This window comes from Artemia franciscana, unplaced genomic scaffold (assembly GCF_032884065.1).
Source record: "Artemia franciscana unplaced genomic scaffold, ASM3288406v1 Scaffold_1407, whole genome shotgun sequence".
NCBI lineage: Eukaryota > Metazoa > Arthropoda > Branchiopoda > Anostraca > Artemiidae > Artemia > Artemia franciscana.
Window position 1 is genome coordinate 6,641 of NW_027062816.1, and position 17,500 is coordinate 24,140.

At 35.0% G+C, this 17,500-nt stretch overlaps 1 protein-coding gene across 1 annotated transcript; it reads left to right on the forward strand.

Moving 5' to 3' along the window:
* Positions 1-299: 299 nt before the first annotated feature.
* Positions 300-16,621, forward strand: LOC136042519 (protein sidekick-like; the record flags this gene model as incomplete). Its single annotated transcript, XM_065727481.1, is given in 4 exon segments — positions 300-457; positions 2,669-2,840; positions 5,584-5,849; positions 15,074-16,621. Coding segments are annotated over 3 exon segments (603 nt in total). The 3' UTR covers positions 15,353-16,621.
* Between the last annotated feature and the right edge of the window lie 879 nt (positions 16,622-17,500).

Genomic DNA, 17,500 nt, shown 5'->3' on the forward strand with positions numbered 1-17,500 from the left:
TGAAAGATAGTCATTTTCCCCTTTTTTTTTTGTTGCTATCGGCTTTCAGAAACTTCAATATCTTTTTAAAATCTATAACGGTTTTCAATATTTTCGTTTCATTTTAGTTGTTAATAATAATGATAATATTTATGATAACAATAATATAATGAAATAAAAATAAAATAATTAATTAATACTCTTCAATAATAAAATAATTAATTTATATATATACTCTTCACTCATCTGTATGTTTACTGTACCCCCAACATTTATGTGCTCTGTGTATTCTTTGGTTTATAGTTTCATTATCTTTGCAGAAGAAGAGAAGTGGTTGACTGTAGTGAAGCTAGAAAATGGGCCTCAGTCGGATTTTTTTCTGTCTTACCAAAATCTTTTACCCTCAACGACGTACCTATTTCGCGTCATTTCGTATAATAGATTTGGAATATCACTGCCAGTTTATTCATTAGAAGAGGTATGTAGACTTTACTCGCCCTCAATAAAAGATCGAAAACCAAATTTTTCTCTAGATTTATTTCTTTGTTTTAATCGCTCTTTCTACTCCCCATCCCCTCTTTCTGCATTCTGTGTCTTTGGTATATTTGCGCCTCAGATTGCACGGTATATTTGCGCCTCAGATTGCATTTATTTCGTCAATTCAGATTTCATATCAACCAGATTGAAATGCTACAAGATTTTTTGGGCTTTTCCCTATGGATCAGGTACATAGCTAAGAAATACAGGTATTTGACGTTACCCAAATACCGAGGGAGTATCAGTAATTCTCCCAAAGTGTAGAGAATGTATCGTTGCATTCTTTCTGAATTGTATTTAAATAATGTTAGTTTCGATCAAAGATGGTTTAACTTTCTTATCTGCGTCTTGCATTATCGCTCTCATAATATGTGAAATCTTTTTTCGCTTAAGTCAAGCTTTTTATGTAAAGATTACGTACTTGCCAATATCTTTTGTGTTCTATTTGTATTTCTGTTAGGTGCTCGCGTGTATTTTTCCTTGTTTGACATTCATTTATCTCTTTTCTTCTCTCTTCTTCTCTTCTATCGTCTTTTCTCTTCTCGTGAAGTTTACTTCATAAGGTTAGATTTTGTTTTTGTTTTTATTTTTTCCAAGGACTGAAGACGACTTGGCGGAGGTCCTCGTCGAAATATCCGTTTTTTTTTCTTTTTATACTTGTCCACTGGCTGACACTGCTCTCGGTTTTCTCGCCTATTTGATTCCGTAGAAATCGAAATAATAGTAACGATTATGTCTGGTCTCGATATCGAGCATCCATGTCTTGAGACCACTTAAGGCCACGCCAAATCTACTTGAAGCTTGCTAAAGGCTACCCATAAAGTTGTATTTTAGATCCTTGGTAGTGGTACCAATAGGGTTCTTAGAGGCCCGAGGAAAAATGAGTATTTATATGTAGTATCGGTATCAAGCATCCTTATCGCAAAGCCACTTGAAGCCACATTAAATCCCCTAGTTTGGGATTTAAATGATATCTGATTGAAGGGACTACCTACCCCTACAGCCCGATTTTGTACCTTTGAAGGTTATACCCATAGGGTTTAAAATGATATTTCTAAAACTGATTCCGACTCTTGTATAATTTTTTGTAGGTGGTCATAGCAGAAGTTTCAATAAAGTCAGGGTTGAGAAGCATAGGTGTCACAGTACTAAAAATTAGTTTTAAATCTTTGAGGATTTTTAGGAGGCGACCATACCAGAAGGTTTTAAGTATGTAGGGTTGGTGTTGGAGTGTGAAACAGGTTGGGTGGGTTAGCTGTAGACCTTAGATCACTTCATACGGCTGTTATTGTCAGCCAATCTAGTTTTTCAGCCAAAGGTCTTCCCTTAAAGTTTCTGAAACAGCTCTTATGGTACTTAATCAAATTCTGCAGTGAGAGAGTTTCATCTGTTTAGAGCATTTTCAACTGGACCTAAAGATGCGTTGGAGTTTTTTGGGACTACCATTCGGTTTATATTACTGAAAATTATCTAAAAATTTTGAAGATTTTTAGGAAGTGAATATAGTTGAAGCTTTAATAAGTGTTGGATTTGAAAGGGGATAGGAAACAATGTGGGGTCAGATAAAGTGAGAAAAAATTGAAATCTTTGAGGATTCTTAAGAGGCGGCTATAGTAAAAGCTTTAGACAGAGTGGGTGAAATATTTTCCATAACGACTTTAGTCTTAGCCGTCCTGGCCGTGTGGATTGGTGCGCTGGATTCAGGATCCTTTGTTTGAGAGGAGGCGGGTTCGAATCCCAGTGTACCCAATTGTTCAGCTTGGGACGGGGGTCGTTGGTGTGACTCTGTAAGCTTAGCCAGAGTCGACCCAGCTCTAAATGGGTACCTGGAGAAATCTCGGGAAGGTAAACAGGAAGGGTGTGCGAAAGCACAGGATGGTTGGCCTCCAAACCCCCATTGCATTTCCTGGCTGAAGGGCCAAGAAACGGAGATCAGCACCGCCGGTAGGGATTGTAAAGTCTAATGCCATATCCTTTTTTTTATTTTAATCTGAAGGGTTTTTTGGAGGTGGCCATAGCAACAGCTATAATATACGTGGGATGAAAACAGAGTGTTCGCCACTGCGCTGTCTTTTGATTGTTTAATAATTTGATGAATATGTGGCAATTGTAGTTTATAGCACTTGCTGACAGTTTGTATATTTTCTTGAAGGTTGTCACCCCGTCTAAGATTTACCTTGAGTATGGCTATCTTCAGCAGCGACCTTTCTACCACCAAACCTGGTTCTTCGTCACACTGGCATCAGCCTGTGTGGTTATTGTAACAATGTTAGTGGCAATTCTATGTGTTAAAAGCAAAAGCTATCAATATAAGCGCAAATGTGGTGAGTACAGCTTTCTTCCTTATTTGGGTGATGACCACGAGGTTCATTAAATACATCTTTTTGAGACTATTTTTCAGTGAAACTAATTCGAGAGGGAAGAAGCATCCCCTCTCCCAAAAAAATGTTTTTACCCCTCTTCTACGTAGACTCTGAAAAAACACCTAAGTTTGGAATTTTCACTGCCAGATGGCTTTCTTGCTGTTTTATTGGAAAAAAAAAATGACCTTCTCCTTCCTTTTTTTGAAAACTACGTTTATTCCATTTCTCTTTTTTTAGATGATTTTCCAGTTATTTTCCGAATTGTTACTATCGTTTTTTTTTTTTTTTTAATTAAATGCCTTTTTTACGTTTGGTTTAAACCTTCTAAATAGACAAGCAAATTTTCCATTTTCTGAAAATTTATGGTTGAAAATAACTGGCTTTAAGTACCGAGTGCGGTGAATCTGATTTTTTTTAATTGGTCCAGTGGAAACCTACATAATCACATATATATATATATATATATATATATATATATATATATATATATATATATATATATATATATATATATATATATATATATATATATAGATATAGATATATATATATATATATATACATATATATATATATATATATATATATATATATATATATATATATATATATATATATATATATATATATATATATATATATATATATATACTATCTTTATAAACGAGCAATAATAGTATATATGTATTTATGCATGTATTTATGTATTTTTTCTCGAAAACGGCTCCACATTTTTTTTGGAAATTTGGTATCTTGGGATATTCTCGCATAAATAAAAAACAATCTGATGGGTCAGAAGTTTGAGAAAATTCATTAAGAGGCATAATTTTGAAAAAAAAAACTATTTATGTGGGTGACATCATTTTCATAATCATCAGTATTGCAATGAAGTAGTCACATGCTTAAAGAGCAAAAAACTGGTAATTGCCAAAACAATCTGTCATCCTTCGTCCGCAAAACGTGGCCTAGTCATTTCAACCTTTCTCTCATAATAGGCCTAGAAAGCGGGATTGAACCACACTTTTCTTAAGTCTAGTGTTTGGATTACGGTCAGTCTGTCGGGTACCCAGAAAGATCCGTAGGCAATTTCTCTGGAAAACATCTGGTAAATCTTCATCCACTTTTCAGAGCGCCCATGCTTCAAACTATCAGCAGTGTAGCTTCTAATATTCTTATCTTGGTTTGCAGACTTATTTTCCTGTTCTTCCAAACTTTTTTTACTGTGAAAAAACACCCTGAGCCTTAGCTATTCTACTTAAAACATCTTCACTGCTCCCACAATCTTTACTAATAATACTACCAAGGTAAGTGAAACTGCCCACCTGATCAATCTTTTTGCTACCCAACTTCAGCTTCACTTATTCCTAGCCTTAGTGACTTAGTCTTCTTAACACAAATTTTCAAACTTATTCTAGAACCCCAAACTCGCCAAACCTCCAAAAGTTCTGCTCACACTTTCATTTAGGATGCTTTAATCATCAGTATAATCTTAGTCCAGGAGATTTTTACCTCCTCATATGATTCCGTGGTCTTCCATTGCCTTTCCTATAAGGACAAAATCCGTCGAAATTATCCATATGAAGGGGGATAGAATACAACCCTGCTTAACTCCTGATTTAATACGAAACCAGCTGCTAACCTCGTTTTTTATCTTGACAACAGCAGTGTTATTCTCGTACATAGCACTAATCACTTTAACGTATTTTTCTGGTATACCATATAAATATAATATCTTCGCTATATTCTATCAACCGAATCGAACGCTTGCTCATAATCTATAAAACTGAGGACCAATGGCGTTTGACAACTCAGGCACTTCTCAGTTATCAACCTATGAGTAAGAATCTGGTTGACACATCCTTTAGCTTTTCTAAATCACACTGTTCCTCTCTTATAAATTTGTCTACAACATATCTCAGTCTAAAAAGTACCATATTACTAAGTAATTTTCCACCTTCAGAGACCAGACTAATACCTCGATAATTACCACACTCACCCTTATCACCTTTATAATACATTGGTTATTTTAAGGTTTTCCTAAAGTCGCTAGGTACTTCCCTTATTAAAAAATCATATTCATAGTCTTCAGTAACTTATTTCTAACCTCAGGGCCGCTATATTTAAGAAACTTATTTACCACAGTATCATCACCTGGAGCCTTATTATTTTTTAATCGTTTTAATACTGTCTTTAATTATTCCTCACAAAACAAATCTTCCTTCATGTCCATGGTATCACAAACTTTTTCATTTTCTTCTGTATATATTCCTGCACAAAATCAAAATATTCTGCACATCTCTTTTTAACTCTTTGGCCTTATCAGTAATTGTGGCCCGTTCCTATCTTTAACTAGGACTAGCCCAGATTGACTACTCCCTCTTAATTTATTAACATGCAAGTGGAATTTTTTACTATTATGCCGTCTATCTGCATCTTCCAGATCCTTGGCAATTCTAATGCATTTTCCGCTTCCTTTACATTCCTTTTGCTTTCATATGATCTATCACTCAGATGATTCTTGTTCAAGCCCCTCTTCTCCTCTATTAAGCATTAAGCATAAAGTCCCATCCAACAAAGTTCGTAACTCAGCCCCTCTAAAAACAATTGTCCATAATGTTGTTGGCATGCATTTTTTTATGGACTTTCATTTTCTTTTTTTAATTGAAGTGCTGAAGTTTCCTCTTATATCTGCTTCTTTTCTCAGATGAAGCAACACGGACACTAGAAGAATCAATCAACACCGAAGATTTGGGTTTTGCCATCGAGCTCCGTCAGTCGGCGCGCGTTAAAACTGGCACCCTAGGTCGTCGCTCGCTAGCAAGTAGCTCTGGAGCACTTGTGAAACCTCCTCCAAGACCTGCCCCTGCTTCGATTGCATATTCAGATGATGAAAGTGCAAAAGCGTATGATGATAATGATGACGGTAGTAGTGTTACGGAAAAACCGTCATTGAGTTCTTCGGAAAGTCAGGTATGATAAGCTTTTCTGATTACTAGATCAGTTTTCAAGACAAAAAAAAAAACGTGTCTTCGAGGTATTTCAACTACAAATTTCTTACTGCAGCCGCTAGAGACCCCAAGGATATCCAGAAAGAGTCATAAATCTTGCTTCATGTGTGTTATTCGCCAGAAGTCTTGCAACTGGGATGGGAACAGGTGTGGAAATAAGGACATGGCACGAGGGAAGGGCAATGATTTTTTTTTTCATTTCTTTCTAATAAGGACACAAAAAAAAGACATTTTCCACATCTTGGGAGATATTTTTTAAATAAAAATACTAAAATATGTATTTTTCAGTATCTAGGGTGGAGGTGGAATTGCCCCACCCTCCCAATTGTTGCCCCTGGACTGCAGTATCGAGTTTATATGCTTCAAGTCCCGCTGCTATGTGTACCAAAGCGTATTTTAGAGTCTCCCCCCTCTTTGGGCTCATTCCGTTGGATTGGTCCTAATACCATTCTGCCGAGTCTACCTTACAAGCTAAGATTTACTAAATGCTAATTTGAGCGTGATTAAATTTTGTATAGTTCTACTACTAACAATTCACCACAGCACCAAGCCGCCTGAGGCCAACACAACTACGCACGCTCGTCCTCAATCCCTATCTATTCAAAGCCTCCTAATTTAATCTATCTATTGAAATCCTCCTAATTCCCAGGAAGTTCCCATTTCCTTTAAATCTTTCTTTATGAAGTATTCCCATCCCAGACGAGGACGACCTGCTTTTCTTTTAGCCCTAAAGGGTTGGATGAAAAGGACAATCTTCGGCAATCTGTCATCTTTCATCCGCAGAACGTTCCCTAACCATCTCAACCTTTCTTTCATTATGACCCTAGAAAGTGGGATTGAACCGCATTTTTCTTACAGCCTATTGTTTGAAATACGGTCAGTCAGCCGGGCTCTCAGAACAATTTGTAGGCAATTTCTATGGAAAACATCTAACAAATCTCCATCTGCTTTTTGAAGCGCCCATGCTTCAGAACCCTATTCGACTACTATCAGCAGTGTGTAGCTTCTAATATTCTAATTTTGGTTCGCATTTTCCTATTCTCCCAATCTTTTTTAATAAGAAACACCCTGAGCCTTAGCTATCCTACTTTTAACATCTTCACTGCTCCCACCGTTTACTAAAAAATACTACCTAAGTGAAAGTAAATACTTCATAAGTGAAGCTGCCCACCTGATCAGTCTTTTAGTTACCCTATGTCACCATCTCAGATTCACTTATTCTTGTCTTAGTGACTTGGTCTTCTTAACGTTAATTTCCAAACGTAATCTAGCACCATGAACTCGCAAAATCTCTAAAAGTTCATTAATTTTGCTCACACTTTCATCTATAATACTTAAATCACCGGCATAGTCAAAGTCCAGGAGAGTTTTTCCTTCCCATTTGATTCCGTAGTCTCCCTTTGTCTTTCCTGTGTTGCTTAAGACAAAGTCCATCAAAATGATCCATGTAAAAGGGGGCTGAACACAACCCTGCTTAACTCCTGATTTAATACAAAAACAACTTCTAACCTCATTTCCTACCTTAACCGCAGCAGTGTTATTTTCGTACATAGCACTAATCACTTTAATGTATTTGTCTGGTATACCATATAAGGAAAATACCTTTGCTAAAGCTCTTCTATCAATAGAATCGAGCGCTTACTCATAATCTATTAAATTGAAGACCAAGGCGTTTGACAACTCAGGCACTTCCCAATTATTAACCTAAGAGTGAGAATTTGGTCGATACATCCTCTACCTTTCCTAAAACCGCACTGTTCTTCTCTTAAAACTTTCCCTACAGCATCTCTACCTACATATTTGCTACCTGCAGAAACCAGACTAATGCCTCGATAATTGCCACTCTCACTCTTATCACCTTTTTCAAAAATCACACTCATAATCACACTATGACCCTTTTAACCCTTTTTCAAAAATCACACTCATAATCTTCAGTAACGTATTTCTAGCCACAGAGCCACCATATTTAAGAAACTCATTTACCACACTATCAGCACCTGGAGCCTTATTATTTATAATCCTTTAGTACGGCCGCTAATTCTTTCTCACAAAACAAATCTTCCTTCACATCCAAGGTATCACAAACTTTTGCATTTTCCTCTGTATCTTCTCCTGCAACTCTATCTCGGTTTAGGACATTCTCAAAATGTTCCGCCCATCTCTCTTTAACTCTTTCCTTATCATTAATTGTGGCCCGTTCCTATCTTTAACTGGAACTAGTCCAGCTTGGCTACTCCCTCTCAATGTAGTAACATTCCAGTACAATATTTTGCCATTATGCCGTCTAACTGTATCTTCCAGATTCTTGGCAATTTTATCCATGGCTTCCACTTTACACCTCCTTAGTTCATGTTTTAATGCTTTCTCTGCTGCCTTTACATTCCTTTTGTTATCATATGATTTATCATTCAGATAATTCTTGCATAAGCCCCTTCTCCTCTCTATTAAACAATTGAGGTCCCGTTCCTATCTTTAACTAGGACAAGTCCCGATTGACTACTCCGTCTCTATTAATTAACTTACCAGTACAATATTTTACTATTATGCCGTCTAGCTGCATCTTCCAGATCCTCAGTAGTTTTATCTATGGCCTCCAATTCACAACTCCTTAGTTCATATTTTAATGCTTTCTCCTTTTTCTTTACATTCTTTTTGCTCAGATATTTCTTCTACAAGCCCCTTCTCCTCCTTATTAAACACTAATAATTTTTCACTAATATTCCTAGCTGCAGTCCTAACTTTCTTCCCTCAGACACCATCAGCAACTTCACAATTTTTTTTCCAAAAATATTTCAACTATCTTCCACATTGTCAAATTTTAAACTATCCAGTTTAGTATTCAATTTTTTCTGGAAAGCTTCTCTCAAATTCTCATCTTGGAGTCTATCAAAATGAAAACTTTTGAAAACAAATCCAAAATTTTAGCTTTAAATTAACCTTAAACACTACTAGATGATGATCTTCACTTTTACCATCAATAACAGAACTCCTATTTACCCTAGTATCTTGTATTGATCCTGCCAGTCTTCGGTTTACTATAACATAATCGATAAGGTTTGCTGTCTTACTACCACGTGAATACGATGTAACTTGTGGGCCATATTATGACCAAACACCGTGTTGGTTATAACTAGATTGTTAAACCTACAGTAGAGCTCTGTAGTGTTCTACAGAGAACCCTACTGTAGAGGTTTCAAGCTCCTATCTGCAAAAGCGTGGAATCTTGTATTTTTTGTTTGAAGAAAGATCACGGATGTGTGTTTTTTTTTCCAGGGGTGATCGTATCGACCCAGTGATCCTAGAATGTCGTGAGAGGGCTCGTTCGAACGGAAATTAAAAGTCCTAGCGCTCTTTTTAAGTGACAAAAGAAATTTGAATGAAATTAGGCCCCGTCCCTAGCTCATTTTTTTTCAAAGTCACCGGATCAAAAGTTTGAGATAGCCATTTTGTTCAACATAGTCGAAGAATCTAATAACTGTCTTTGAGAACGAATTATTCCCCCACAGTCCCCAGGAGAAGGTTTGCAAGTTATGAACTTTGCCCATTGAATGCATATAGTGTTGGTTATTGGAAAGTATACAGATATTTTCAGGAGGAAACAAGTTTTGCAACTGAGCAATTAAAACTTACGAACAGAAATTATTACGTTTATGAGTTTATGAGGGTTCGCCCCCTCGTCAATATCTCGCTCTTTACGCTATATTATTTTTAATAACTATTAAAAAGAGCTAGTTAAACGGCTTTTGGGATTTAGGGGGCATTCTTAAAGAATTGGAACAAAATTCGAACTTCAGTAAAAAGTTCAAACCCCCTCATATTACGTATATGAGGGAGTTTCTTCCCCTCGTCAGTACCTCGCTTGATACGCTAAAGGTTAAAACTCGGTTAAATACAGGCCGGTATCAGCAATAATGTTTTGTGTTATTTTTTGGCCAATCTTAGTATTTAATGTTCTCTTAAGCAGCTTCTTAATTATGATTTTTATATGATAACCATGCCTTATGATATCGCAATTTTTATATGAAATTGTATGTTTTTGGCTTGTAGTTGTTATTGAATAAAAAAAAACAAATTTTTTCCAAATGAAAGTAAGGAACAATATTTAAACTTAAAACGCAAAGAAATTACTATGTATATGAGGGGATTGCCCCCTTCTCAGTCCCTCACTCTTTACGCAATTGTTTGACTTTTTGTTCCAATTACTTAAGAATGACTCCTGACACATAAGGACCGTTTAATTCACAAATGTTTTAGCGTAAAGAGCGAGGTACTGAGGAGGGGGCAACTCCGGCATATACATAATAACAACCAAAAAAAGAGAAAATTGTGGTTGTAACAGTTCCTGGTAACGAACTGTAAGTAAGGAGCAACCCGGATCAATAGAAACCGAAACTGTAGAAAACGGTTTAAAAGAAAATTGATACCAGTCGATATATTAAAAGAATTGACTATTTATGCTGATTTCAAATATATAAAATTCATTAAGTTTAGTCGTACCCATCAAAGATTACAAGTCTAAGAAAATGTTCCTGACTTTCGAAAAAAAGGGGAAACACCCCCTAAAAGAAAGTTATCTCAATGAAAATCGCAAAATCAAATTCACCGTCTCAGAGAACTCTACTTCATAGGTTTCAAGCTTCTATCTGCAATTTTGTGGAAATGTTAAATGTGTTAAAATGTTGAATTTTACATTTTTTGCTAGAAGAAGATCATGGATGCGTGTTTTTTTTTTTCTTGTTTTTTTTTTTTTTTTTTTTTTTTTTTTTTTTTTTTTTTTTTTTTTTTTTTTTTTTTTTCCAGGATTGATTGTATCAACCCAGTGGTCCTAGAACATCAGAAGAGGGTTCTTTTGAACGGAAATTAAAATTTCTAGTGTTCTTTTTAAGTGACCAAATAATTGGAGGGCAACTAGGCCACCTCCACCGCCACTTTTATCCTGAAATCATCCGATCAAAATTTTAAATACCTATTTTGTTCATCAAAGCTGAAAGGCCCAATAACTATGCCGTTGGGTATAACAATTACCAACCACCACCCCCCCCCCATAACCCACTTGGGAAAGGTTTTTAAGTTATAAAATTTGCCCGTTGTTTACGCATAGTATTTGTTATTGGTATTCATGCATACATTTTTGGACCACAGGAGAATTTTTCATGGAAAAGTAAGTTTCCAGGGAGGGAACTTGTCTGGGGAATTATAGACTTCGGGAATCTGCTAGAATTCTTATAAAAAATTCTTTTGGTATGTCTTGCTTTCTCTTTTTCGTTTCAGTTTTACGTGCGGAGTGATTAAGAATAATTGTCCGGGGTAAATTTTCAACGGGATTAAATTGTATAGAGGACATTTCCATAGTGAGGGGGTTTCCCCTTGGAGGTGGTGTTAGATTTCCTGGCATTATTAAAAAACGATCAGAAATTTAATAAAAGAAATTATTATTTCTACTGAAAGTAAGGAATGACATTAAAACTTAAAACGAACAGAAATTATTCCGTATATGAAAGGGGCTGTCCCCTCCTCAAAGCCTCGCTATATACGCTAAAGTTTTACTCTTTCTCACAGCTCTATTTTTTAAAACGATAAAAAAAAACTCAGCCCATTTCATATGCGGAATAATTTCTGCTCGTTTTAAGATTTAATGTCGCTCCTTTAAATAATTGAAATTATTTTGGCCTGAGGAAAATCAATGATCCCGGATACCAGTGCAGGACGGGGATCATCCTTAGTCTTCACCATTTTGTATGTCCACCATTTTTACAAGTCTACACATTTTGCATTGTAAATATATAAAAAATAAAATTTAAGGGCTAAGATTTGCACGTGTTAAGAATTAGCGAGTAACTTTTAAGTTAGTTTTGTGTTGGGCTGTTTTGCATATTTAGCTGGTTTTTTTTCATTCTTTTATTGTATATTGTATGTCCAATGCATCGCGCTTTCTCTTTTTTTTCCTGTACAATTATGTTTGTAAGTGGTTATTATTTCAGAAGAAATCTTAGCTGTATTTTATAAGAGATTTCAGAACACACTAAAACTCAGCGTGCTCTTAGATTAAATTTACTTGATTTTTACACTATTTTAGACAATATTGAAGTACAAAATCTTAATTACATTAAATTACAATTTAAAACGTAACAAAATTAAAAAATCAATATTAAGAAGCCATAGTAAATAGTGTTTCGTGTTAACGTTTGCTCAATTAATTTTGATTTGGGCTATTTTCCGTGTTTAGATAATTATTTTACCCTAGGTTGTTCTGTGAGCATTGCAGCGTAATTCCTCCTTTTTCGGTTTTTATTTCTTGCAAATTACTATTCTTCTTTTGTCTTTTCTTGCATAATCTCAGTTTTTATGGCACTTGGTATCTACCAAGTGACATGTAGCGACCGCAAATTCTGTCGGTCTGTATATCTATCCCGGTTTTGCTAGTTTAGGCACTTTCAGGTAAGCTAGGACGATGAAATTTGGTAGGCATATCAGGAACCAGACCAAATCAAATTAGAAATTTCCGTTTCCTCGAATCGACCATCTGGGGGGGGGGGGGTTAAATCGGAAAAAATAGAAAAATGAGGTATTTTTAACTTACGAACGGGTGAAAGGATCTTAATGAAATTTGATGTTTGGAAGGATATCGTGTCTCAGAGCTCTTATTTCAAATCCTGACTGGATCCGGTGACATTGTGGGGAGTGGGGGAGGGGAACCTAAAATCCTGGAAAACACTTGGAGTGGAGGGATCGGGATGAAACTTGGTGGGGAAAATAAGCACAAGTCCTAGATACGTGATTGACATAACCGGAACGGAACCGCTCTCTTTAGGAGAGTTTTCTAATTCTGAAAAATTGGAAAAAATGAGGTATTTTTAACTTACGAAGGAGTGATCGGATCTTGATGAAATTTCATATTTAGAAGGACCTCGTAACACAGATCTCTTATTTTAAATCCCGACCGGATCCAGTGTCATTGGGGGGGGAATCTTGGAAAACACTTAAAGCGGAGGGATCAGGATGAAACTTAGTGGGAAGAATAAGCACAAGTCCAAGATACCTGACTGACATAACTGCACCGGATCCGATCACTTTGTTGAAGTTGGGGGGTGGGGGAGAAATTCAGAAAAGTTAGAACAAATGAGGTATTTTTAACTTACTAACGGGTGATTAGATCTTAATGAAATTTGATATTTAGAAGTATCTTGTGCTTTGGAGCTCTAATTTTAAATACCGACCAGTTCCGGTGACTGGGGGGACTTGGAGGGGGAAACCGGAATTCTTGAAAATGTGAAAGTTGAGGTATCTTTATCTTACCAATGGGTGATCAGATCTTAATGAAGATTGATACATAGAAGGATCTTATGTTTCAGATGCTCCATTTTCAATTCGAATTGGATCTGAGGACATAGGGGGTTGGAGGAGGGAAATAGAAATCTTGGAAACCGGAAACCTTGGAAAACGCTTAGAGTGGAGAGATCGGGATGAAACTGGATGGGAAGAATAAGCACTAGCTGTTAATACCTGATTGACATAATTGGAACGGATCCGTTCTCTTTGGGGGAGCTGGGAATGTTAATTTGGAAAAATTAGAAAATTGAGGTATTTTTAACTTAAGAACAGGTGACCTGATCTTAATGAAATTTGATATTTAGAAGGACCTCATGTCTCAGAGCTCTTATGTCAAATTTCGACCAGATTTTTTGACATTGGGGGGAGTTGGAGGGGGAAACCGGAAATCTTGGAAAACACTTAGAGTGGAGAGATCGAAATGAAACATGGTAGGTAGAAAAAGCACACGTCGCAGATACGTGATTAGCATAACCAGACTGCATCTGCTCTCTTTGGGGGAGTTAGGGGGTGGGGTTTAGTGCTTTTGCGAGTTTGGTGCTTCTGGAGGTGCTAGGACGATAAAAATTGGTAGGCGTGTTAGGGAGCTGCACAAATTGACTTGATAAAGTCGTTTTCCTCGATTCGACCATCTGGGGAGCTGAAGGGAGAGGAAAAATTAGAAAAAAATGAGATATTTTTAACTTAAGTGTGGATGATCGGATCTTAATCAGTTTTGAATTTTAGAAGGACCTCGTGACTCAGAGCTCTTATTTTAAATCCCAACCGATACTAAGCCTCAGATTTTCCTTTTAAATCAGTCTATTGACTCTTGGAAATTCGCTAGAGCTCATACCATATGAGCTCTTGGCTCTTCCGGCCTCGTCACAAGGGCCATAGGATCTCTTAGCTCTTGTTTTGTAAATTAAATTATGCAACGTAGAGAATTAACTAACTAAAGACGAATAAGAGCCAACTACAGAAACAAATTTAGTAAATAACACTGTGGTATGTGTTAACTTAATAAGTGATTTTTTTGTTTCCTTTTTTAATTTTGCGTTGAGTTGCTTTTAGCGTATATTATATGGGCTTGGCATTTATTTTCCTCTTTGCTGTTTCCATTTTTTCGTGTTCAGTTTTGTTTTTACCTGACTTTTATTTAAGAGAGAAACTTCGTATTTTAAGTAACAATCAATTAATAATTACTAATCAATTACCAATTAAATATTGTTAAACAATTTTTAATGTTAATATTAATCATTTTTAAAAATTTTATCAGTTAAATATTATTTGATTATTTAAATTAAATATAATTCATTGGAATATAATCTTACCTAATTAATTAATAATAACTAAATAATTTAAAATTGTATTTAATATATTTAAAAAATGATTTGTCTTTATTGATGATTTTATTTTTATTTTTTAGTCATCAGAAAGTGAAGAAGAGAGTGTGCGCTCAAATCCACATAGTTTTATGAACCATTATGCCAATGTGAACGATAAATAATGAAAACAATTAATTAATAATAACATAATTAATGATGAACATAATGAAGATAATTAATGAACATAATTAATTAATAATAATTAGATAATTTAAAATTGTATTTAATTTTAAAAATAATTTGTATTTATTGATAATTTTATTTTCATTTTTTAGTCATCAGAAAGTGAAGAAGAGAGTGTGTGTTCAAATCCACATAGTTATGTGAACCATTATGGCAATTTGAACGATAATTAATGAATATAATTAATTAATAATAACATAATTAATGATGAATATAATTAATTAATAATAATTAGATAATTTAAAATTGTGTTTAATATATTAAAAAAATAATTTGTATTTATTGATAATCTTATTTTATTTTTCAGTCATCAGAAAGTGAAGAAGAGAGTGTGCGTTCAAATCCACATAGTTTTGTGAACCATTATGCCAATGTGAATGATACGTTAAGACAATCGTGGAAAAGACAAAGACCAGTTCGTAATTATTCCTCGTACACAGACTCGGAGCAAGAGGAATCCGCTGTTATGAGTTTAAATGGAGGGCAAATTGTGATGAATATTATGGCTCGAAGTATAACGCCAGTTAGTGGAATGTTCGTCATTTGTTTGATAATTTTTCCAAATGAGCCATTTTTGAGGACTTAAATCCCCTATATTATTTATATAGCCCTCCCCCCCCCCAAAAAAAAAGTCTTAATCAAGCCCTGTTTTAATTAGTGAAGTATAAGAAATTTAATTATGACTTGGGTGAGTAGATTATAAAAGGTCACGTCCTTAGCCCCTTTTCGAACAAATATCAGTGACAAAGTTATTGAAAATAACGCCCCTTTTTCTTTCAAGTTAATAGCTATGGTTTCGATGTAACGTGAATGGAAAAAGTTAGAATTTTGTTCTTTTATAGCATTGTTACTGCTATTCCCCTTATTCTTGCTATTGTTGTTATAAATTCTTATTACCATATTTGCCAGTTAAAATCTGACCACACTAGTTTTATTTTTAAGCATAGCTACAAGAATCTATTTAAGCTCACCCTCAGGTAAGGATAATCAGACATAAATTTGCGGATTGACTAATATTTCGTCAGACCTTTTGCTGTTTCCAGGGCCGTATCCATGTTCTAGGGGGGATTACACAGGAAGAACTGGGTTCTGGACGGGGCAGTTGCCCCCCCTGCCCCATAGTAAATTACTCTCCTGCTACTACTGACAACTCAATACAGTACAAGGCTAACTGAGGCCAACACAGTTGTGCACATTACTCCTCCCCCAAAATTATTCAAGTCATTTTTCTTTACCTCCTTCCAACAAGTTCTAATTTTTTGTAAATCATTTCTCAAGTCGATGCCTGGTTATCCATAGGTGAAATTAAGCACCTTGTTCTAATCATGTTTCTTTGGTAATAGCTAAGTCTGACAAGCCATCCTATGTAAGCTTTATTGTTTAGGTCAAATTCGGAGGGGGGGGGTGGCTTAAAAAGCTAATTTACTACTCAAACTAATTTATACTTTAATAAAATATAGGCTATGGCTTATCGTTTCAATTTGTTTGGAACAATCTGTGACTGTAAATATCCCTGTGAATAATAAGGTTTATTTATGTACTTTTGTTTGTGCTTTTTTAGGAGTTTGTTCTCTTTTGTAGACTTTATTGATGTGAGTTAAACTTTTGTACTTAAAGATGTGTTGTTAAATAGACTGTGTGAGTGCAATGGGTCCTTGTGGTCTTCGACATCGAATCGAGTTTTGACTGGATTTGGTGAGTCCTCCCTTACCAAATAAACAGATTAATTTATAAAGTGTCTATTCAGTTATATTTTTTCGCTCGTAATTTTGGTTGGTTAGAATATTATGAGCCTCTCAGATGTCTAAATAATCAAGTCCATTTCTATGTTTTTTTTTATCTTTTACGGAACGTATTCATTATTGATTTATTGATTCATTTTTTTAAAAAAGGCTGCAAAATGGAAAGAATTCATAAATGATGAATAAGCTTAATATATATATATATATATATATATATATATATATATATATATATATATATACATACAGACTGAATCGACCATATCGTAGATAGTAGACTGAATAAGTAAGAAATACGTCAACCTTGTTAATAGTCAGAATCATTTTCGAAATTTTCTCGTAATAAAAAGCTATTTTCAAATATCTGCCAAATTTTCTAATCTCTGATTTAGTAAAAAAAAAAATCATCGATTCAATTTCTGTGCTGAGGAAAAAATTAATGCCTAAAAAGTTTACGCAAAGGCTATAACTTATAAGTTCCTATTTTTACTTAAATATCAATATTTTTGTGTTCGATATATTTTGATTACTTGCTGATTTTGAGTCCGGTTAACTACAAATTTTACTTACCTTTAAAATCAAATTGGCAGTATAGAATTCGTTTGAAGCTTTTTCTATTCTGTTTTTGTTGGCTTAGACGGAATTGGCCTCTGAGTGGCTCAAACAAAATATGACACTTTCTTTCTAGTGCAATTACAAATTATCATTCTTTTGTTTATGTTTTCTGAATTACAATTAAGGATTTAATTGATTTAGAGTTAAGGATTTACAATTAAGGATGGGGGGGGGGGAGATCAAATTTTTCTCTCTCTTTTTTCGGATTTTCTTCATTCTCCTTTTCTTCTTCAATTTTTTGGATTTTGGTTGCATGGGGTTGAACTAAGTGGGGGTTTATTAAAGGGGACTGAATAAGGTCGAGGTGTCTGGACTTGATTTGAATAGATTCAAATTGAATGGAGTCAAGTTGAACAGTGATTCGTTATAATGGGAAG